The sequence below is a fragment of the Hippocampus guttulatus genome, chromosome 12, assembly GCF_054856545.1.
Source record: "Hippocampus guttulatus isolate MCC_2025c chromosome 12, RoL_Hgut_1.0, whole genome shotgun sequence".
Lineage (NCBI taxonomy): Eukaryota > Metazoa > Chordata > Actinopteri > Syngnathiformes > Syngnathidae > Hippocampus > Hippocampus guttulatus.
The window spans coordinates 2,441,164-2,465,686 of NC_141272.1; the positions used below are offsets into that span (position 1 = coordinate 2,441,164).

The 24,523-nt window shown below is 47.0% G+C and overlaps 1 protein-coding gene across 7 annotated transcripts in view; it reads left to right on the top strand.

Annotated features, from left to right (window-relative positions):
* tenm4 (teneurin transmembrane protein 4) overlaps window positions 1-24,401 on the top strand; it is a 148,973-nt gene extending 124,572 nt beyond the window's left edge. For all 7 annotated transcript variants that reach the window (XM_086124913.1, XM_086124908.1, XM_086124909.1 and 4 more), the window contains 6 exons: window positions 3,988-4,160; window positions 9,172-9,407; window positions 11,615-11,911; window positions 13,321-14,935; window positions 19,979-20,121; window positions 20,852-24,401. In XM_086124913.1, coding sequence (XP_085981039.1) covers window positions 3,988-4,160; window positions 9,172-9,407; window positions 11,615-11,911; window positions 13,321-14,935; window positions 19,979-20,121; window positions 20,852-21,610 — 3,223 coding nt within the window. In that variant the 3' untranslated portion in view covers window positions 21,611-24,401. The remainder of the gene's footprint in view (window positions 1-3,987; window positions 4,161-9,171; window positions 9,408-11,614; window positions 11,912-13,320; window positions 14,936-19,978; window positions 20,122-20,851) is intronic.
* The last annotated feature ends 122 nt before the right edge of the window (window positions 24,402-24,523 follow it).

Consider the following 24,523-nt stretch of genomic DNA (forward strand, 5'->3'; position numbering starts at 1 on the left):
CCTGTCTTTGATTTGCTCCGCACGCACGCGAGATGGCGCCGCTTATGTCGACCTGAATCGAAACGGAAAGATCCGATTGGTCCCCGGCGCATTGGCGCCGTCCCGTGAGGGGGCTGCGGCCACGTTTTACGCTCAAGGGCCACATTTGATTTTTAAACGGGACAGATGGGCCAGCTCATTCGGAAACGAAGGGGGCAGAAAATATATATATTTATAGTTCTTAAAATGTTAACTCATTCACTGCCAGAGGTTCCCACCGGATTGCCAGCCATTTTAGAGCAGACCCACTGAATGTCGTGTCCTGTGACTCTGAAAACAGCGAACCCAATAAAACAAAGAGCGCATTCGCTAGTGTCTTCTCGGGTCTTGTTTCAACCTTTTTCCATTGGGTCGTAATCTGAAGTAGAAAATGGAGACACAGGAACAGGGACTTTGAGGCCAATGTTTTGGGTTTTGTTTTTTTTTTGCTCTTGTGACTCCGCCGACTGTGGAACAACAAACAGAAGACTGAGAAAAGGCTTTTGATGGCAAAATAATGCTTTGTTTACGGATACAGTGTACAAGAAATGCAGCGTGAGCGGCGCTGACTCACCGTATGGCTCCAGTGTGACTTTTAGACACGGCATTTGCCTTTCACTTCATGACTTGGCTCATCTTTTCTCACAATCGCAAGACCTACTTTCGACTGTTTTTTTTTTGGCGGGGGGGGGGGGGGTTAGGGTTATCAAAAATATCCATACTCCATTTCAAAAGCTGTGTGTGTGTGTGTGTGTGTGTGTGTGTGTGTGTGTGTGTGTGTGTGTGTGTGTGTGTGTGTCATATTTTTAAAAAAATACCCAAAAAAAAAAGACACCAGCCCTTGTCCTTCAGGCTAATGTGATTCATGAATAAATTAGCTTTGAATCATGTCATTCATGACACCACGGGCCACTTACTGCTCAATTCAATCAGTGGCCAGTTTGTTTTTAATATAATCCATAAATTGTATGATGTAATCTTCTCAAAACAATGCAGTTCATAGCAATAAGATTTTTTTTTTTTTTCATTTCAAGTCACGGCAGCACCGGCAAAATGTTCCATTTGCGGACGGTCCCTGGTCAACGGAGAAAAAAAAACCAAATCATATTATTTGCCAACCTGTGCAGGTCCGCTCAGCAATCTCAGCCAATAACGACTATTTGTTTTCCTTCCAGAATTAGCATTGACATCTCCTCGGGGCACAAGTGAAAAGCTCGTCTCTATCAACGTTGCCGTTTGTATTATTTCAGCCGCGCACGTATCCCACCTGCTTTTATGCCAACATTCCGGTGACATCATTCATGTTTTTCGATCATGTCCGCTCGAGAGCTCGACGACGTTGCTACGTTTGCCCGGGATTTCGTGCCATCTTGCGGCATCTTCGAGAGTTTCAAAGAGCACATAAAAAATAAATAAATAAAAACAAAAAAAAAAACACACACAAATGGGTGACAGTGTCCATATGTCATCTCGCAGAAAAGTAACACCAAAGAGTTAATTTTTGGTGGCTCGGGCCATAAATGAGTATTTGGAAGTCCAGCGTTTGGCATGCAGCTGAGGTGGTCACATGGCTGCTTGGCCTCCTGTTATTGTTTCCGCAGTCTTCACGCAGACGCGTCCTGACATTCTCGACTCTGCGTGGCACTCCAGTTAACGATTAGCGGCTACGCCGGGAGGACGGCGAAGCGCAATGTCCACTCTATTATTATTGGGGACAGCCCCCCCTCTCACCCCCGCCCCTCCCCATTTCTACGCGAAAGGTCACAGAGCTGGCGTGTGACACAGATGTGATGCAATATGAAGGGACTCGTGGGCATCCGAGGGGAAGGCAAGAGCCCCCGCCCCCACCCGCCGCCTGACCGCAGGAAGCGAGCCAAAAGGCAGCTGAGTCCCAAATAAAAATCCGAACAAAAACAAATCGCAGTCCACGTCAAAATACAACTGGCTTGACGAGCTCAAATTCAGTAGTGAAGCGATTTCTGTAGTCCCATCTTGAAAGCGGACCGATTATATTGGTGTTGAATCAACATACGGAAATCAATGGCTTTGAATTCAGCAAACAATGATCAACGCCATTTTTGCCTTTTTTTTCCTAACATGTCGGCGACCAACCAGCAACTGAATCATAATTCAGCTTTGGGTAAACAGATGAATCAATTCTGTAACTCATTTATTATAAATGATTGAGATAATTATAGATAAATGATTAATTGACAATAAATCCGTTGTCAAATTCACGTATAATTATTTTTGATACTCGATTAATCATTTCAAAGTCTTGCTTGATTGAAAATCGTCCAAATTCTCAGAATTTCAGCTTCTCAGTCGTGGATATTTTCCGATTTCTTTTGTCCTTTATGAAAGCAAACCGATTATCCGCGTGTCGAATCAAAACATTTGCAAACATCCGATTTTACTTCAGAAAACAAAAAGCAACATTTTTGCCAATGTTAATTTTTCTTACATTTTAACAACCACACGAGTGACTGAATTCATTTGTTGGCACGTTTTTTACATTGTCAATTTGAAATAATTTCCTGATTTTAGATGAAGGAATGGAAATGAAAATGCCCCCCCGCCCCCGCCCGATTAATGGCTGACTCAAATAATGGTTAGTTAGTTGTAGCCCTAGAATTTCGAAACATTTTTTCGTGGAGATACGTCAGTTACGTTTAGCCGCTATTTGCAGCAGGGCTTTGTCCCGAAAAACAAGTGAGCTAGGTTGGGGGGGTGTCTTTAGCTACAAATGACGTTAGCATTTAGCGTCTTTGGAAATGGAAGACTAAACTGCTCCCGTAGTGCTGCTCGGCTCGGATTACTTTTATCTCCGGGAGATGATTCCGCTCCCGCTCTTCCTGTCCATAATGGATATTTGAGATGGCAGCGCAGAGGAAATAAACCAGCGCCCGCCCGCCCGCCAGCCCGCCAGCCTCGTTTATTCGAGGCTTTGCTGCGGCAGGCGGCGACATGCAAAGAGGGCCGCTTTTCAATCGGGATTCCGCGCGCGCCATCGCTCCTCATCCTCGCGTAATGTGGCGCTGGCGTCGGCCGCATTCTGCAACAGTGACAGCTTTCAAATTGTTCGCCGCTGATGGGCCTGTCGGGAGCGAGATGAAACAATCTGGCCGCGTCGTGTCGCCGCGTGTCATAAACGTCACTTTTTTTTTTTTTTTTTTACACGCAAAGGTGGAGGAGGCCGGGCCGCACCTCGCCGCTGCTTAATGAGATCAGGCGATAACGCCGCTCGCCTGTTAAGCTCTTAAAGGCACTTGGACGGGATTTGTGACGAGGGGCTCTTCATCTCTCCTCTGTCAGTTTGTGGACAAGTGAACCGCGTTCTGATCGCTATCAATTTGGGGATCCCACCCACGCCGAAATCGCGGCACGCAAATGGGGAGGGGGGGGGGCTGCGAATAATTTATCCAACCTTCCAAAGATGTTACGAATTGCTTTCTTCAAGATGTTTATTGCCACTCACTTTTAAAGTAAACATAGAACAAAGAAATGTGAAATGCTCAAGCCGGGCTAACGGAAAGTAGCAATGGATACAACTGATATTTGAACAGCAGTGAAAACAGGGACAACGCGATACGTGTTCACTTCCGATACGATACCAATATAGCACTGACCGATACCGTTGTCAATCGTGCTTTTATTGACTTAGCGGTATTTATTCCAAACATTTGGGTTAAAAAACTCACAAACAACCTCAACCTCAAAGGTAAGAGCTACGGTACACACACCAGAAGAATCAACACAGTGTACATTGAATCAAAAAAATGTTGCAAGAACTTTTGAATGATTACATTGTTTATGTTATTACTGTATATTTTTACACAGTACAACACTACAGAGTCTGCAAAAATACCAACATTTGGTTTAGCCTGCCCCTGCGCAGGTTTTGGCAGAACTTCCTGCCAAACGTGTGATTGCACTAATGGCTAAACACACACTATTTGGTTTCTTCAGGTACGACAGTTACGGCCGTCTGACCAACATCACACACCCGACAGGCCGGGTGAGCAGCTACCGCGCCGACGCCGATAGCGCCGTCCGCGTCCAGGCGGACGGCGCGGCCAAGGAGGACGTGACCATCACCACTAACCTCTCTGCCTCGGGCACCTTCTACACACTCATGCAAGGTGGGTACAAATAGTTTGATTTCAGCAGGGATCCGTTTATTTGGTTCCCGTAGCTCTGTGGCAACATTACCTGTTCCTTTCAAATAATTCCGTCATTTACTCAAGAATGCATCCGTGGTCGACTTCATTGTTAGATCTGGATTCTGGAGCCATAGCAACAACACAACTTTAGCCTTGGTGATGATATTTCATCTTGTCCCTTTTGAAATCTCTGTTCCGGGAGTTATCATTCCATTCATAGGCGACAGTTCTATTCATTTAAAAAATAAATAAATACATTAAATATAGAAAATAATATTTTTTTTTTAAATGGACTATTGATTTGAACTGAGCTCTCCAGTGGTTAATCAAGGTCAAATGTTGCATTTGACAGTGCTGGGAAGTACGCTCAAATCGGAATAATTTGTTCCAGTCAAATGAAAAAACAACAAGTTTTATTTTTGTTTTTTTGGGCAGGGGGTTGTTTTTTTTTAAATGACATTTGTTTTCTAAATTACAAAATAAATTTCAGGCCTGGAAATAACTCATTTGTGAAAACCGTTATTTATTTGTTTATTTATTTATTTATTTTATATTTTAAAAAACAAAACACTTTTTTAAAAATTACCCAGCCACTTACATTGGAAAATGATTTTGGGGGAAATGTGAGTTAAATACAAATAGAAGTTAAAAATATTTTTAAATTATTACGTCTGCTGAATCACTGAACACGGGATTTAGATTGTTTTATTAATTTTTTTTGCAATAAAATCAACCTGCATAATAGGGAGATGATATCTTAATTTTTAATTTATTTATCACTCCCCCCCCCCCCCCCCACCACCACCCACCCACCCCCAGTCATGGACATTGTTTTAAGATTCAGAACTTGTCTGCTCTTGCTTTGTGGCCCGAAGCTCCTTTCTCTGAAGTCCAATGACCTCCAAACCTAATTCTACGAGATGCCTCCTTCCAAGCTCCTTTGACATGTCAGTTACAGAGTTCATGCGCAGGTGATTGCACTGCCGCAATCTGACATCCACATTTTTGGCAGCCATTTCCACCAACTCCACACATGTTGCTTTCCTCCATCTTATTGAAATGAAAGTGCAGCGGGCAACAAGGCGGATTGGATGCATCTATTGATTTTGTGTCATAGCACACAATGGCGGCGATGAATACGAGCCGCTGCGGCTCGGCTCGCGACTCCCCAATTTGTGTTGGGGCGTTCGCACGTTTCTGACTTTTATCGATCGCCTGTTGATGCCCTCCCGCCATCCAGCTACGCTCCCGTCCCACTGACTCCTTTCACGGCTGCAATTTGAGACATCCCGTGCAGCTTTTCTCCCCCTCCCATTGTCCGGTCTGCAAGTCACATCCGTGTCACGACCTTGTCTCAGACATCTGTTTGCCAGCCCGTCGGCGCCAGCGACCCAGCCCGCTAATTAATTGGCTATCGTCTGTGTCGCACAGATAGCGAAGTACTCACACACCGCACTTCAGTCCAAGTGCAGATAGTTGTGCAAAAATAAATACAGAAAGAAGTCCGACACTTGTTTTTTCTTGCATTGTTCATGACCTGAATTCAAACATTGAAGACTTTTTTTCAGATATGGTCCCAAAAAAATCTAATTCACTCAAATATTGTTCACAAAAGTATCAAAATCTTTGCTGAGCTAAACCATCCATCTCACGGCATGATGACATTTGAGCACAGATGTGCTTTAAACTGCCCACAATCAAAGGCAATGTCGGATTGTCGGCCTCGAAGTTTTAAAAACCTGAACAAGCTTATTTTGAAACTAAAGAGTAGAAAGTACCAATTTCTTTTTTTTCAATCCATCACTTTTCTAAGTCGCTCATACTCTGAAAGTAATTGCTGAAAAATTCTCTGTCTAATCCCAAGAAAACACGTGCAGGTAAAGAGGATTTTTTTTTTTTTTTACTTATTTGCTCATTCAGCAATTTTGATTTAGTTATTTTTTTTAACTACACGGCCTGAATTGTCAGTGGCGGAACCTAACAAAATATTTGCACTTCATTACATGCCACCTCTCTTGTTGATGACCAACTTCAGGATTGTCCGTCACGTCGCCGTTTCAGAGATTGCCGCCGGATAGGAGCGAGGTTTAATTACAAATCTCCTCGGGGCTGCGGCAGACAGTATATCTAGCGTTCCCTTTTAATCGGAAGGGGCCGTACTAAAGCTGTCATCGCACATTGCTTACTGCCGCACGCCGCCCACCTTAAGCCTGACTTGCAGTTGCGTTGGTGCTGCTCCAAAAGCTACGCAGTTGTACGCTATGGCGGTTGTACCAAATGTACAGGGGAAAAAAAATGGACCTCAAGCAAATTCTAAAAGATTAAATGCATACGTATTGTATTTAAAAGTGAGATTCAACTTAATGCACTGCACGACATTGAAACATTTAATCATAAGGCACTGTCATGTCCATTTTAGACTTTTAAATCTGTGATTCTTCTTCACGTACCACTAGAGGGAGCCTGTGTACCACTCAGGCAGGGCTGTCAGTCATTTTCGCTATTTTCTTTGGAGGGCTGTTGTGATTGTTGTTGTTGTTTTTTTTACTGAGAAACATGAAGTCACTGCACATGTTTTGCTTTTAAGGGCCACATGAATTGATGTGGCGGGCCGGATCTGGCCCCCGGGTCTTGAGTTTGACACCGGCGCACTCGTGGTACTTGTGCTGCCACAATTTGAGAATCACCCTATTGTAACGGAGGTTCTCAAAAGAAAATTTCAGTCCTATTCCTTTTTTTTTCTTTTTCATGATTCAGAAAAGTCAAGTCGCAGCCATGCTGAGCTAACAATGTTACATTTTATCTGACTAAGTTTGGTGATAAAGCAAGTCACGGATGCTTATGTTGTAGCGTTCACAAAATAGGTCATTCCCGTGGCATGTCGGGGTGCACGTGGTGGTTGTGTTTAAATGTCCTTGCAAAAGTCCCTGGAGCCCCCCAGAAAATTCGAGAAACCCAGGGACCGTTTAGTTCGGCTTGAAAGTCGTAATGTGTGTGTGATATTCCCAATTGGTTGACTCATCTTTCCAACTTACGATAGTGAACAATGTACAAAAGCTTTCGACGGCAACATGTTGGCTTCGGAGCCAATTTTTTCCAAGCCCCAAATTTCCTATGGGGGTATTGTTGGATAAACCAGCCGATTGGGAGGATGGCCAGCGTCCTGGAATCTGTGCTGTGATGTTGTCATGAGGCAAAGAAAGTCTGAGGGAGTGCAGCGCCAACAAGGTCTCTTGTGCTCACCCATGAGATTGTGCCACTCTCCTCCTATTATACACCAGCCACCTCCCCACGGACACGACTGTCGGTCATGATCATGATAATGAGGGTTATTATCCGCCTCACCTTTCAGAGGTTCAAATGTTTGAACTCTCATTTTCGCAAATCCATCCGCGATAGGGATTGTCAAAGAACTTCAAACGATTTTATGGAACTGGATTCAAGTGGCGTCTGCGAAGATGTCATGGACAGTGAAAGTTAGCAATGTATTTCGAATGTAACGCCATGTTCAAAATGCGACCCGATTTTCAAAGAACTGTAAACTTTCAACACCTTCATCTGACAGCCGGCAGCCCGCACGCGGGCACGCGCGCGGTCGCCCCCAGTTCGGCGGCATTTACAGCCCCGTTTGGCCTTCTAGGCCCCCTACAGGCCCCCGCGTCGACCTCCGTGATGGCGAGAGGAAAGGTCGGCCTGCCAACACGACTCATTTCTTTCTCTTGACAGCACAACAGAGAGAGGGAAAAGCGTAGCGCTCGCATGTTGCGCTTGTTCTTTATCGTCTACAAAAGACGCTGAAACCTGTCGTGTCGACGCGTGGGAATGACAATGCACTTTTTTTCCCGGGCCCTTCGACAAACTCATTAATGTTTCACTAGCCATTAGGAGCTCCTTAATGAGAATAATATGCTTGCTTGTTTGTTTTTTTTGTTGGGTTTTTTTTGTTCCCTGATGAATGTGGACGAGACGAGCAGCAACATTAAGTCTGGATGTGTCTTTATTATTTATTTGTTTTGTTTTCCACCCGGTCAGCTCAGCTCGCACTTCCTGCGGTGGTTTTCAATCCCCTCCGACATCACCCGAGGCTGCTGCAAAAGTTCTGTGTAAAAAAAAAAAAAAAGAAAAGTTTACGGGGCGCTGCGAAAGCCGCTGGCTATTGATCCACGTTGGGCCGGGCGCTGCGTTATTGCAGAGTTTCAGTTAAATACTGCTGCCGCTGCTAGAGGTTGTTCTTCTTGTTTTATATTGCTGAGCGGCCGTTTTAGCTCATTACGCCGTGACCTGGCTCAGATGAATATTAGATTATGTCCTCTTTCGTTAGCGGTGAGATGCCGTGATTGTCAACGCTTGCTAAAGTAGCTGCTCACACTCCGCACAGAGGTAGAAGTACAGATAAATTGGGCGGCGCTAAGGTAAAGGTCACGATTCAACTCCTGTACTTTAAGAAAGTCATAGAGCACGCGGCCCAACATCAACATGCTAGCAGTGCTAGCAACACTAGCTAGTAATAGCGCCGTAAGCAAGCCAACTTTAGCCGTGGCAGCTATCTCAGTTGCGTGACTTATTTGTAATAGTGTTACTGGAACATTAAGTCTATCGGTTGGAAGTTTCATTTTTGGGGAGGAATGTACGATCAATTAACAATCCCAAAGAAGTGATCAGTATACCCGTCAAGCAGGATGTTGCTAATTCTGCGCCGCTTCTGAATCCTTTCAGCTGCCTGAGATCCCTTCACTCCGCTTCCGTTTGCTAGTCTTCCCCAGTTGTTCAAAAACGATTGATGGGCTTTTTTTCCCCCCCCCAGAAGTGGAGATGAATAATTTAGCACAACATGAGGGGAGGAGAGCGGTGGATGTTTACCTGCGCACAAATTATTTCCATCCTTTATTAACTTACAGTACATCGTAGGTACTTAGAAGAAGAAAAAATAATCCATTTTCAAGTACAAACGTTCCCCTTTGTTCCTGCACTTCCCCTGAAAATCTCTTAGATCAAGTGCGCAACAGCTACTTCATCGGCCTGGATGGCTCCTTGCGGCTGGCCTTGGCCAACGGCATGGAGGTGTCGCTGCACACGGAGCCCCACCTGCTGGCCGGCACCGTCCACCCCACCGTTAGCAAGCGCAACATCACGCTAGCCTTGGACAACGGCCTCAACCTGGTGGAGTGGAGGCAGAGGAAGGAGCAGGCTCGCGGCCAGGTCACCGTCTATGGACGTCGGCTACGGGTAAGAAGCCTTCGCCTTGCAAAAAATTGGAATTGGGCTGAGCAGGTAAAGTTTGTTTTTCGAGCCATGTGAAATATGTCAAGCTGACACTAAGTCGACTTTAAAGCGCACTCGTGTGATGCTCCGCTCAGAATTTTCCACTGTTTCAAATCACCAACGTTGAAGTAAACAAATATAATGTTAGCATGTTGTAACGCTTTAAAGTTGAGGTTTAGCGTGGGGTTTAATGTGCGTTTGTGTGCGCGGACTCCCGTTGAACTTGAGTTTGGATGTGATCGGTGAATTCTGAGCACCGGTCGTAACTGAAATGAATGCAGCATAATTAACTGCCGCAATTAAATGCAACTGTAACCAAGAAACCAAACTCAAGTGATTGTAGCGAAGTAACTGAAGCGCTGTCAAAATAAGCAAAAAAATAAAAAAAAGCGATCAGGAAAGCCTACTAGAACAGCTGAACTTGATCACAAAAACAGGGGTGTGTAAACTTTTTTATCATCACCGCATATTACTTGATGCTAATTTGTTCTAGCGTCGTGCGGTCAAGAGCAAATTTCTGACCCCAACATGGCTTTATCTCACTCTGTAGCAACAACAAAACCTGAAGTAACATTGCCTCTTTTGCAACAGCAACAGCTTTTTTTTTTTCTTCCTTGTAATCCAAATTGCCTCGCGCATTCTCCAGCAGGCGACGGCGCTAATGGGGAGGTGCCACTTTGTCTGTCATCGGCTGTTCATTTAATGGCCCCGTTGTCCCTGTGCAAGTGCAAGCGTCTAATGTATGTTACAGACAATGGCCCTCGGGGGCGAAATAGGGGAAACGGGAGCAGCCTAATAGCCACGGAGCGGGCAGGGATGAGCACAGCCGGAATCATTGAGCGACCTTGAGTGGCATGTCAAGTGATATTACGTGGGTGGCTGGCTGGGCTGAGCGCGTGGCCGGGAGGACGCCGCCTCTGCCTTCGCACATCTTTCAAGTCAAAAACGACACCGGGAGGGGATCAAGTATTTTGGAATTTGGGTCTCGCTTGGCGTTTGTTGTGATCCTCAACTTGACCCTCGTCATTTCAGCTCACCTGCGCCGGCCGGTCATGGTAACGCTGCAGAATTTATGGTGCAGAAGTGTCGTTGCGCCTCTGTTCACTCTCACAGGGTGACCGCTCCGACGCCCTGAAATGGCCACGGAACAGATAATGGTGGGTCGGGGGGGTACGGGTGGCGCGTTTTAGCGGCCCGCGGCGGATGCTGAAAATAATGTTTGAAGCGGCCCGTCCCTCAGGAATTTTGAATCGGCGCTTGCCCGAGTTTTTCTTTCAGCCCGTTGAACCTTTGACAGAGCGCATTCTGACACCAAAACATTTTTTGCGCCGCTTTTTCACCGGTTCAGTTCCGATTAGCGCACGTGTTCTTGGACAGGCGCCATTAACCCGTCCGAACGGACGGGAGCTCCCCAAAGCACCTTGGGATTACCGGCGAGTTCTGTACGGACAAAATCAATACATGTCTTTTACTTTTGTTTGCTTGGAGTTGTCGCGCGAAATCGCCTGGCCTTGGTTGGGGGGGGGGGGAGTCAGGGGGAGAGGGGTTGTGTTGTTGTTGCTGTGCTGTTATAGAAAAACTGAAGAAAGAAAAAAGAGTTTTCCAGCTGCGAATAGGCCCGGTTGCCGATATCACAACATTTCATCACTTTGACCTCCACATTGTAAACAAAATTGCGTTGTTATTATTGAAAGAAAAGCTCCTTTTAAGGCGAATGAAGTGAAAACGCCCTCAGACACACGACTGACAATCCGCATCTCACTTGCTCCTTTTGGCTGTCATCTCCCCCTTGGACAAAGCCTTTTGACTCCCTGCCAACCCCAACATGACCTGAAGGATTACATTCTGTCTTTTCAAATCCGACGAAAAGCCCCCAAAACCACCTTGGTGCCAGTTTACCAGAGAGCCACAATGAGAGTAATCAGCACCTGGCACTTGTTTACCCGCATGCAGTCGGAATGGATTTGATGATCGCTGTGGCCTCCGCATGACGTGGAATGCTCCGAGTCACATTTTGCAGGTTTACCCACAAACCAAAAAGTGAGCAAATTAAAATAAGATGGAACCCCTGCAGTGGCTTCTGCAGCCCATCTGAAAATCACTAGCGTCCTGGTTGCGGTGGGCCCAGCTCAGCTCATCCCATCCAACCGCCGTTCTTTCTCCCACCACAGGTTCACAACAGGAACTTGTTGTCCCTGGACTTTGATCGAATCACCAGGACAGAAAAAGTCTACGACGACCACAGGAAGTTTACGCTGCGGATCCACTACGACCACGCCGGGCGGCCCACGCTCTGGGCCCCCAGCAGCCGCCTCAACGGGGTCAACGTGACCTATTCGGCCGGGGGGCACGTGGCGGGCATCCAGAGAGGCACCATGTCGGTCCGCATGGAATACGACCACAAAGGCAGAATCAACTCCAAGATATTTGCGGATGGTAAATCGTGGAGCTACACGTATCTCGAGAAGGTAAGAATTGATAACGGAGATGTCATTTGATAGTTCATATACAGTGATACCTCACTTATCGCGGTTAACTCATTCAGTACCAGCCAATTCTGGACCAAGTCTGAAAAGACGTTTATAAACGTCTTTGGGAGTGAATGAGTTAATGGGGACCGGGACCGAGCCGCGATACATGAAAAACCGCGAAGGAAGGTTGGAATTTTTGTGTAAGTGTATGTGGGTACCAGCATGTTTAGAATACGTAAGCGGTATTTATACTTTGCATATTTGAGACAAAGACTGCAGCGGTTCACGTATTTACTTCAATCTTTAATGATAAAACCTTAACATTCATCAGCTTTGCCTTCTGAGAGAGACAAAAAGGCTTGTGTTGGTGGTGTCGCTGGTGCGCTCTGACGGTGTCGCTGCCGTTAGCCTCCAGCTAGCTCCTTGCTAGCTATCCCCGCGCAGCCGATGTGTCTATGATAAAACACTTGATCGGTTTTGATGAGGAAGTGGTGAAGAAAGACGTGCCGCTTTTTTCGGACAAGTATCACAAATATCAGCAGAACTTCGAATTAAAACCTGTCGGCGCGTGGCGACGTTAAACTTTTGTTACCGTCGTCTGAGAGAAAAAATTCACCCCAGAATAGCTGGGGTGAGCGGCAAGGGGTAATGTCACTTTTTATTCCCGGTTGCCGAGAGGAAAAGGTGAGAAGCGGCGGTTCTTTGCCGTCGAGATAAGTCGACGTGTTAATGGGAGCCAGTCACCTCGATGCTAGTCACTTTTTCCGGCTGCCGTCGAAAGCGTTTCAATGTCGGGATCTTGCTGTGACAACCTCGGAACACATTTGAATAGCAAGACACGAGTGGGGAGGGAAATGGATAATTACCAAGTGCCAAAGAAACGTTTCACTACCTTTAATATTCTCAAACGAGACCCTTGACAAAGACGCGCCTTTTAGTCCTCATTTTGGTTCCAAAGAAATTACAAACTGCAAGTGACGGCGCCATCAGAATGCTGAATTAAATTGCTGTTATATGGAAATCACGCACAGTTTGGTTTGGCAAAATCGACGACCCGTACGGTTCTTCAGAACAAAGAAGCATGATGTGGCCAAAGGAGTGCCTGTGGTTAGAATGAAAAAGAGTTTGCTGATAATAGCGTTCGTGAGACGATGACGCGCAGAAAGGCGATGAAGTCGAGCGGTAATTTTGGAGCAAAAACGGGGCCATTTATTTTTAACGCAACCCCCGAAAACAAGGTAAACAAATTGGTTCCGGGGATTGAACGGGGCTAATTCTATTTCCATTTGTTGGTGTAAATGAAGTTCCTGAACTGAGGTTCCACTCTACTGTTTTGAAAAGTGGCAACCCGGAACTGTAGCGGGTACACCGTGCCATTACCTGAACGGAAATGCGCTCTCTTGCAGTCCATGGTGCTGCTGCTCTCCAGCCAGAGACAGTACATCTTTGAATTTGACAAGAACGACCGACTGTCCTCCGTCACCATGCCCAACGTGGCCCGTCAGACCCTGGAGACGGCGCTCTCGGTGGGCTACTACAGAAACACGTACCGGCCTCCCGAGGGCAACTCCTCGGTGCTGCAGGACTACAGCGAGGAGGGCCGGCTGCTGCAGACCACTTACCTGGGCACCGGCCGACGCGTCGTCTACAAGTACGGCAAGCTGTCCAAGCTGCTGGAGATCCTCTACGACACCACTCGCATCGGCTTCTCCTACGACGAGGTGGCCGGCATGCTCAAGACGGTCAACCTGCAAAGCGACGGCTTCACCTGCACCATCCGCTACCGCCAGATCGGGCCGCTGATCGACCGGCAGATTTTCCGATTCAGCGAGGAAGGCATGGTCAACGCCAGATTCGACTACGTCTACGACAACAGCTTCCGCGTCACCAGCATGCAGGCGGTCATCAACGAAACGCCGCTGCCCATCGACCTGTACCGCTACGACGACGTCTCGGGCAAGGCCGAGCAGTTTGGGAAGTTTGGCGTCATCTACTACGACATCAATCAGATCATCACCACGGCGGTCATGACGCACACCAAACACTTTGACGCCTACGGTCGCGTGAAGGAGGTGCAGTACGAGATCTTCCGCTCGCTCATGTACTGGATGATGGTGCAGTACGACAACATGGGCCGCGTGGTGGCCAAGGAGCTGAAGGTGGGCCCTTACGCCAACACCACGCGCTACACCTACGAGTACGACTCGGACGGCCAACTGCAGGTGGTGTCCATCAACGACAAGCCCCTGTGGCGCTACAGCTACGACCTCAACGGCAACCTGCACCTCCTCAGCCCGGGCAACAGCGCTCGCCTGACGCCCTTACGCTACGATATCCGGGACCGCATAACCCGCTTGGGGGACGCGCAGTACAGGATGGACGAGGACGGTTTCCTGCGCCAGCGGGGCAACGACTACTTTGACTACAACTCGGCCGGACTTCTGGTGAAGGCGTACAACAAAGCCAGCGGCTGGAACATCCGCTACCGCTACGACGGCTTGGGCCGGAGGGTTTCCAGCCGAAGCAGCGCAGGCCACCACCTGCAGTTCTTCTACGCGGACCTGTCCAGCCCCACCCGGGTCACCCACATGTACAACCACAGCAGCTCCGAGATCACGTCGCTGTACTACGACCTTCAGGGCCACCTGTTTGCCATGGAGCTGAGCAGCGGCGACGAGTTCTACGTGGCCTGCGACAACATCGGCACGCCTCTGGCCGTGTTCAGCGGCTCGGGACACATGATCAAGCAGGTGCTCCACACGGCGTTCGGAGAGATCTACCTGGACACCAACCCCGGCTTCCAGGTCATCATCGGCTACCAGGGCGGCCTGTACGAGCCCCTCAGCCGGCTGGTGCACATGGGCCGCAGGGACTACGATGTCCTCGCCGGCCGCTGGACCACGCCTGACCACGACGTCTGGAAACGTCTCAACAGCGGCCACATCGTGCCGTTCAACCTGTATATGTTCAAAAACAACAACCCGCTCAGCAACAATGAAGAGATCAAGTGCTACATGACGGGTAAGTCACGCGGACACGTATTTCGCGTCGGAAAAATGTCGGCGCCGTCAAACAAAGATGTCACAAAAAATGAAACGAAGTGAACCCCGGCTATTTGTGGTGTTTGGAATTGCTCGTGGATGTCACAAGATGGCAGCAAAGTGTCAGTCTCATTTCACACTTCATAAAAGAAGTCTTAAGTTAAACAACAGCACTTTTACAGTCAAGTAAAAATTGTTCGCTAATTTAATATAGCCTTCCTCCGCCGCTTTTGAGCGAACCATAAATGTAATCCCTCCACATGTAGAGACACAGCCGCCGGAGGATTTTCAATCGCTGTCTGGAACAAATGTAACAAAACCAACACAACAGTGTGCCCTCTTAAGGTCACTGGCATGCAGTCACTGTCACAGATACTGATATTTTGGTACTAGCCAAAAAGCTTTTGTGTCACAGATACTGAGGCAAAAATGTTTTTGTTTTTTTAAAATCACTGATCGCTACTTTACGAATTGAATCTGTCCTGAGGGGATGACTGGAAGCAAACCTCATTTCAATCCTCCAAGAAATTTTTTTTTTTCATATGAAACATTTCTTCAAGCATATAAATATCAACACAGGGCGCGAGCAACCTCAACCTACAGTCACTGCCGTTGTCCACGGAGTGGGTGTGTGTTGCTAAATAGAAATAGCAATGCCGGCAGATGTTAGGTGAGTCCCACCAGGGCGATCAATAATGCATATAAGTTTTTTATGGTGCTAAAATTACACATGTCAAGGGGGAAAGAGAGAGCCACACATCTCGTCGCCCCCCCCCCCCCCACCCACCCCACCCCTCCTTGTGAGTGTTGCAGCGCGCAGTGCACCGAGTGACACTCACTTCAGGGTGACAGCGAGCCTCAGAACGCCACGCAATTTGCATTCGCATACAAATCTGTGCTCTGGAAATCACACCGACTGCCAAGTGCTGCCGTGTTTGGGCGAAATGTTGTTCTCAGCCGTTGTCTTGATGTCACCAGAGGACTTCATTTGGGCGCGCCGAATGACAAGTCAGAGATCAAGCATTCAGGTCACCGAGAGACAAAAAGGCCACGCAGAATGTTCCCGCTTGATCGGCCTCTTATTTACACTTCTTTCCCTGCGTCGCGGCTTGTTTGCCTGAGGAAATGTGCCGCGCTGATGACAATTGGCAAGCCGGGATGCTAATGAGCACGTTAAACAGCACCAAATTGTAGCTGCAAATGTCACTTTGGAACTATTATATGCTACACTGGGCTTTCAAATCTCCCCGCTAGCAACGCGAATGCCTGCATGAAGCTCCATCTTTGTCTGAGTTTGTTATGCTACTGAGATGCGCCAAAGATTATTTGCAGGGATGGACATTCCGTCCCTGGGACGGAACAGGTTAAGTAAGTGAGGCAAAATAACACGGCAAGAGTGTAGCCAAACACAAAAATTTTCTTGATGGGCTAGCGCACAACCTTTTTCATGTCAACCGTATTTTTATAGCACCCACTGCCACCTAGTGCACAGTCAGAGAACATAACAAAGTACATACGGACACCCATTCCACAAACGATCAATCCAGCCAGTTAAGAAAGCTGGCTGTGTTGTATGTCTCCGCCCACCAAGATGCCCCCCCCCACACCCCTTGAGGCACGGATTTATAAAAAAAAAAGTTTTATTATTTTATTTTATCATAGGAGCTATTTTTCTGTTATGAAATGCTAATGTTGAGTTGCTTATCACTAAGACATTAAAAATAGAAATGTGATGTCACTCATGTTAGATTGTTAATATTTGATTGCTTAACTTTTCAGAGCATTAAGTAAAGATCTCAACATAAATTTTGGTGACCACCGATCGAAGTTTTGGCACATTAGAGCGATGACAAATCAAACCATAAAAATTGTTCTCTAATCCAATCAAAACTAACTGATATGAAACAACTCAGGTCAAAATGGAATAAAAACCATTGTGAAAAATCCCAAATTATTCGAGTTCAATTTATGAACTCATTAGTTCAGAATGATTCTGAAACTCTGTTACCATTCCAAACTTTTGTTCCAACATTGCCCTTCAAAATAGTTTACAGATTATTTTATTCGTCTTTGCCGACAGACAAAGCCCTTCAACAGTTGAGCTTTTCAACAAAGAGTACCTGCGTGGCACCGATTACTACTTTGTTTTTTATCATCTGGGCCCCGCCACCATCTTTTGGCGAGATTTATACAACACAAAAATATGCCTACAGCTCCAAATATTATTCTTATTTTTTTTTCAGCCAAAAATTGTGGATTAGTTCAAAGAAACACACACAGACAAACAGGTGAATTTGAGAACACACCTTCGACTCTGCAGTGGATTAACGGACAGACCTGCGGTTTTATGTACTCAAAGGAAACAATTCAGAGATCACTTCATAGCTCATTGCTGTGTGCCAGGGGAGGAGGCAAAAAACGCTCAGAAAAGCCGCCCAGAGAAGAAGTGGCAGCAGAATGGATTTCTTGAAACAGTCGCCAAGTTCACTCGTCGCAGCGTTTTTCTCGCTCGGAGCAAAACAACACGACACTCCAGTCGGATCCTCGCAAATTGCCTCAGCCGCGTCTCCCTCCCAAATCGTTTGTGCGCGCGTTGTTTACACACCGACGTGTGTGTTGCCGATCATGAATAACAAGGAATCCGTGCTATAGACAATACCAGGGGAAATAAATGCGTTTTTTTTTTTACCATTTAGGACTGAATGACATTTGGATGCTTAGCAGACGTGTTGATATACAGCTGTGGAGGGAGCGCCTCAGCTGTGACTGTTGGCACTGGCATTTCCATCCATTTCATTCAATCACCAAGCTCAGTTTAAACAAATTCTTATTAAAAAAAAAAAACTGAAGAAAAAAAAAAGCATGTCATTTGTTAGGTGCTGTCAAACGTGAGTGGTAAAAGTACTCGCACTCTGCTTAAAAGGGAAATAATTTGCCAAACCTGCGAGCAAGATTTCACTCATTTACTCCTGTCAAGTTATACCGTATATATTTATTTGGATTTTTTTTTTTTTAATTCAGGATATTCTGGACATGCATAGGTCGTTAGGTCACACGAGAGCAATACAAAACAGCATCACAAAACATGCTAAATTAGCTAACAATTGTTAGCTAAATCGTTAGCTAAAAACTCCTAATGCGTTTTTGTTTTGGATTTTTTTTTTCCCCCAGAGTAGCCGAATGTCTTTTTTTTTCTGGCCAGAAGCTGATGAAATTTAACTTGCAACAAGACACAACACATTCACACCGCAATTTTGGGGGAGCTGACATTATCTTTGCACTTCTCTTCGCGGAATATCTCACGTCATCATAGCTAATGTGCCCACGTCGCTGCGCTCCCTGTTTATTTTCCCCGCTTCAACCCATAAATCCAAATGTCAAACGTCGACTTTCCACCTCAAGTAGAAATGATCCGTTTTCAAATGTAGGAAGTAAAAGTAGTAAGTTGTCAGAAAATGAATGTTCAAGTATAGATAGCTTTAAAAATATATATACATTTAAGTACAGTAAGAAAGTATTGGTACTTGGTTAGCATGAAACGCGATCGTGCCAATTTGAGTGCCAAAACGGCATTCTTTCGAACTCCAGCGATGTTCTCCGTGAACATGATGGGAAGATTCCAGTGGCACCTCGAACCAAGCGGCGGGTGGGCCGGCTGCTATTTGAAGCGTCACATTATGGTGCCAACCTCCGATGCCTCCCGCATCTCATTAGAAGACAGAATATTCCCTCAGTCTCAGCTGCTCATAAATGATACCATATTATGGGATATAATTATCCAGCTCGGGCGTCGTTTGCCGTCGGTGAACGCCCCCCCCTCACCCCCCCAACCCTTTCCCCTCTGCGGCGCACACGACCGAGTGGCACCTGTGGGACGGGACGTGAGTCAGTGTAGACGTCTGGAGGATTTATATTGCATCTTGTCTGCTTTCGCAAACAAACGCACTGCCACAGTGAGACCAATTGTACGGATCAGATGAAAAGAAAACGTGTTTTGCATTTTATTTGCAAAACGGTTCCCAGGTGTCTGCGGCGTACATCGTCAAAAATACCCCAAGGGTGAAGAATCACAGCACACTTCTTATCGGTGCGTCAGACACCACTTTGACATGCGAGAGCATCAGGTGCGCTGTGGGAAATGATCACATTTCATTTCTTTTGTCTGAGAACCAGGATTTATTTACTACAGATAATGTACCTGTGCTTTTCTGTCCATGCACAATTAAATGCTATTTCACTTGAAAGCAGAAGAAGACACAATAAATCCCCGTACCCACCCGTGAATAATAGCTAAACCTTTTTGGGTCAGGTGTCAATGTGGGGATGGATTACACCGTGACCCGAAGCCGTAAAAAAGGAACGTCTGCAGGCTCTTTGTTGATCCGCATTGCAAGATTTATAGACGACATCATCCAAGTTTTCCATTTCATGTTTATCACAGGTCAGTTTTTGGCATTTTGTAAATAGATCGTTGGGCAAAATAGGCTGTTTCTTTTGCCACGGACAAGAATCTGAATAAGGAGAGATTTATTGGATCGTACGATGCAACGAGATGGAACAGACGCAACCCTGTTCAAGAGAAAGGGAAAAAAAAAAACACAACGGGGGTACAAAACGTGAGCCCGCCGGGTGGCCTTTCAAAGCGCCCTGGTTTCTTGGATGAAAAGAAACCCAGACATGAGGAAGAGCAAGGGAAAAAAACCAGCCCCAGACTAAGCTCCTGCAGGGGAGCACAGTATGAGTTCGGATTAAAAAATAATAATAAGTTAGCCAACAGCCAGACAGGAATATACGGCATAGAGCGACTCGAATACTCGCACATGTGCAAGTGCGGTCGTGGGAGTATCGGGCAGAGAACGGAACGGATATCAGGATATCGCCAAAGAACTAGCTAGGCGTATCCATACTTGGTATCCGAATCCGATAGTCGGTATGGGTGTGAAAAGTGGGATCACACATCCCAAGTAAAAACGCAATTTTGGTTTTGGAGTCTCGATTGTGTCGTCTGTCGCCTTCGCCGCAGATGTGAACAGCTGGCTGGTGACCTTCGGCTTCCAGCTCTACAACGTCATCCCGGGCTATCGCAAGCCAAACACGGAGACGGTGAAGCCGTCCTACGAGTTGCTCCGCACGCAGATCAAGACGCAGGAGTGGGACAGCAGCAAGGTGAGCCCTCGGCCCAGCGCCAGTCGTGACATCATTAGCCACCGAGACGTGCCAACCCCCGGAGGAAGCGCCGGCTATCAGGCCTCCGCAAACACAACCCAGTGAGCCGGGTCTTAGCCTCTTGTCCTCATCTTGGGCATTGGGGGGGCGGGGGGGGGGGGGGGGGGGGGTCAGGCTAAACAGCCCTTGTAATTGTCCTGCCATTAGGGAAATTCACTCTCCCTTCCCTTCACCAGCGGCGATTGATTTCATCTCAAGTCTTACACCCTCAGCCAAGGTCCGCGAATTAGCAGACACGCTCCGATTGCCGCGCTTTAGCGAGGCCTTTAAAGTTAACACCCCCCCCCCCCCCACCCCTCACCTCCCCCGGTCGTCTGAATTATTGAGCAGGCCACTATTGTCGCCCGGGCTTGTGTTACAGCGAGACAAGCGACCGCCGCCCGTCAGATTGGTGTCGGCAGACACTCTGGCTGCCACCTCCACTCGGTGTCATCCATTAGTGAACGCCGATCTGACGGCCCAGCCGCAGTCGGCCGAGACCAACATGAGAGAGGATCACAAATGAAAGCGCTATTTGGACACAATTGATGAATCGTCGGATTGCATTCGGGCAGAAAAGAAAAACGAAGCAAAAAAGTGGCGCAGAGGTTTTTGTACGTCGGACTGCAGTCGCCCCCCGCCCCCCCCCCTCCCCCCATGCAGTTTGCCGATGCGTATTTTTGCTTTCCAGTCGCTGCTCGGTGTCCAGTGCGAAGTCCAGAGGCAGCTGAAGGCCTTCGTGAAGCTGGAGCGCTTCGGCCAGATCTACGACGCCAAGAGCGCCGGCTGCCCCCAGGCCGAGGCCAAGACGGCGTTCGCCTCGGCGGGCTCCATCTTCGGCAAGGGCGTCAAGTTCGCCATCCGGGACGGCCGCGTCACCACGGACATCATCAGCCTGGCCAACGAGGACGGGCGTCGCATGGCGGCCGTGCTGAACGACGCCGTCTACCTGGAGGCGCTGCGCTACACCGTGGCCGGCGTGGACACGCACCACTTCGTCAAGCTGGGCTCGGTGGAGGGCGACCTGGGCCTCATCGGCATGGCGGTGGGCCGGCGCACGCTGGAGAACGGCGTCAACGTGACGGTGTCCCAGGTGAACGCCGTGCTCAACGGCCGCACCCGCCGCATCACCGACATCCGGCTGCAGTACGGCGCGCTCAGCCTCGACACGCGCTACGGCAGCAGCGTGGACGAGGAGAAGGCGCGCGTGCTGGAGGCGGCGCGCCAGCGCGCCGTGGCGCAGGCGTGGGCGCGCGAGCGCCAGAGACTCCGCGACGGCGAGGAGGGCTCGCGCACCTGGACCGAGGGCGAGAAGCAGCAGCTGCTGGGCTCGGGGAAGGTGCAGGGCTACGACGGCTATTACGTGTTGTCGGCCGAGCAGTACCCCGAGCTGGCCGACAGCGTCAACAACGTCCACTTCATGAGACAGAGCGAAATGGGCCGCAGGTGACATGAACGCGCTGCGTGGCCCGATGGACGACAGTGGACCTCTTGCCAAAGACAATTCGGTACGCCGTCCCGTTTGTTTGTTTGTGTGTGCAGCTTGGTTTCGAATAGAAAATCTTAACAAAAAGAAAAACAAAGACAAAAACAACGGGGTGCGTTGAATACGCGTGATCGTTTTTGACAGTTTCAATCGGCAATCGGAAATCAAAAACTGGAAAAGCGACTGATAGTTGTTATTCGGGTTGTTGTTGTTTTTTCCAACAGCCCAAAAAAAAAAAGACAGATTTTTAATATTTTAGTCTCCGATGGAAACTATGAAATTGTAAATCCATCCACAAAACTCAAATCTATTTCAATCGTTTGTTCTGTCGATAAATGGAAAAATCCGCTACATTTTTATTTTGTACTAAGGTGCATTACAAAACACTAGTGATTTAAAAAAGGCAACAAAATAACAATCACACATCACGCCAGCCTTTTTCAAACAGTTGATTGATGAAACACAAAAGTTCAGGCCGATACATGGAGAAACAGCAAAATCGCACAAAAATGATTCTGGAGTGGCTCACATCAGAGCAATTTGCACAAACTGAAATTAAACAACAGCTCTAAACGATGAATCGGTTCATCAAATGGTTGTCGATTGATTTGATCATCGATTAGTTGTCGATTAATCCGTTCATTTTGACACCTGTCGTTTTAATATTAAACTGGTTCATTTTACGCCCCGGCGTTCCATGCTTTTGGGACCCGGGCCTTCACCGGTTATCGAAAACATCACTTCCCGACAAAAAGGCCCGACGACTGCAGCGCACACGTCAACCGCAGCAGTTCAGAATCGATATTTATGACCAAAACCTGAAATACAATACATCATACTCACCGCAGATGCCAATTATTAAATGTATTCATGAATGCAGATCATGAATGAAGATGTTGGCCAGAGTAGATTGCCATAACATCACACACAGGCTGAAAACTGATTGTACTAAAAACAAAACAAAAAAAAACAAATCTGACACTGTTCATGTTTGTACATAGCAGAAGCAGAGCAGAGAAACGCCACCAAATGAAGAGAAGAGACTCTCGGGGAAATAATGAATACAATTTCCTGGAGCATGGATGCGTTAGCTTGTTAGTCGGCAGACGGGTGAGCAAAAAATGACAATAATGATGTTGTTAAAGCAATTTGTAGTCGGATAGACAAAAATTTGTTCAAGCTTCTTTTCAGTGTCAGATATGGCAAATGATTACAGTCACGCTTCAAAAACGTGACAGGGCTGATGGTTAGCAAGCTAACAATTTTTGCTAATGGCTCGTTACCAAACTTCAAGCTCACATGAACCTGAGCCATGAAATATGAAAATCGAATTACGTCCCGCACCTCGTTTTTACATTTGTATTTTTTTTTTCGTTTTAGGCTAAAATTGAAATTTTGGCTAACCAAATGAGCTTTTTTTTGGATTGCCGATGGACAACGGAACGAATGAACGATAGGCGGTTTGCATCGTTTGAGTGCCCTCCTCCTCCCCCCCCCCCCCCCGAGATTCTTAAACTGTCTTTGCCCTCCAAGTACGGCTGGTAGAGGATCCAAACCACATTTTTCAGACTTTGCCTCCTCGTAACGGCGAGCCATTGGGAGTCGTTCGTCGGCTCAGATTGTTTTGTCTCAGCTCGCCCTTTTCTGCCTTCTTCTTCAGCCAAGGAGATTCCCTCTATTTTAATCACCTCTTTTCTTTCTTTTTTTTTTTACTTGAAACTTGTCGCACATCGGGAACGAGAGACGTGGTGCCGGGCGAGGAGGCTTGCCAGTGTTTTCCTTGTGGATTGCTGAATGGTCAAAAGTGCTTAAAAAAAAAAGAAAAAGAAAAAAAAAGAGCTAATTTAAGGGATTTGCAAGCAGGTTTTTTTTATTGTGTGTGTTTTACTTTTAAAAGAAAAAGTGCTCCTCTTTCATTTTCACTGGTTACAAACAACCAACACACAGGGTCACTTCCTGGTTTTTCAGTTGATCAGTCGTGATAATAAATTAGCCAACAACAGATGTGAACTTTTCAGACAAATGTGAACCCGTGTCATTGTTGTACTTCAACAATAAATGATGAAAGGTGGGCCAAGCGTATTTTCACACAGTAACGGCGACAGTATTCCCGTATGTGCTGCTTTTGCATTGCTGACAGGACGAAAGAGATGCTACGTGGACAGAAGTAATGCGTCGCCGCCTCTGAATCAACTCGGACGTGGCGGAGCAGGGTCAAGCAAGGCCCATCGTGAATTTGGTTTGGCAGAAAATCTCGAGCGCAGGTCAGGGTGTCCACTTTTGTCCAGGCGGTGCGCTTTGCCTTAACGGAACCCAATGCACGGGACCAGCGGGTGTTCCTGGTCCTGTTTACGCTCAGTTGGGCGGCGTCTTGATCCCACGTGACAACAAGGACAATTGAAATGTCACGACGTCACTTGACTGCACGCCTCTTGATCTGTCCATCAAAAGCGTTGAGTCGTTTTTGTGTCTTTTTGATTTGTATGTTCAATGATGGGTGCACTAAGAACAGTTTTGTTTGTTTTTTTTGTCCTGTCCGCTTCGTTGAATTTCCAGACTCATTTTGTTTGAGTTTCCAACACTGTGTTATTTCTTCCTACTTTCTCGGACCGTGTAAATACAAAGATGAGTCAAGCAGCGCGCTGTAAATGAAAAACATGCAAACTGTAGATACCGCTTGGAGCTACATCCTGTGTAGTCTTATGAAGGTAGAACGAGAAAAAAATAAATAAATAAAGGGAATATTTTGTGTTTATCTTCTTGTGTCTTGTGTTCTGTGTCACTGAAAATTGTGCACGCGGACAGCTCAACATTGGCACGATTGAGGTTCCTTTATTTTTGTTGGGTTTTTTTTTTAGGTTGCCATACAATGATGCA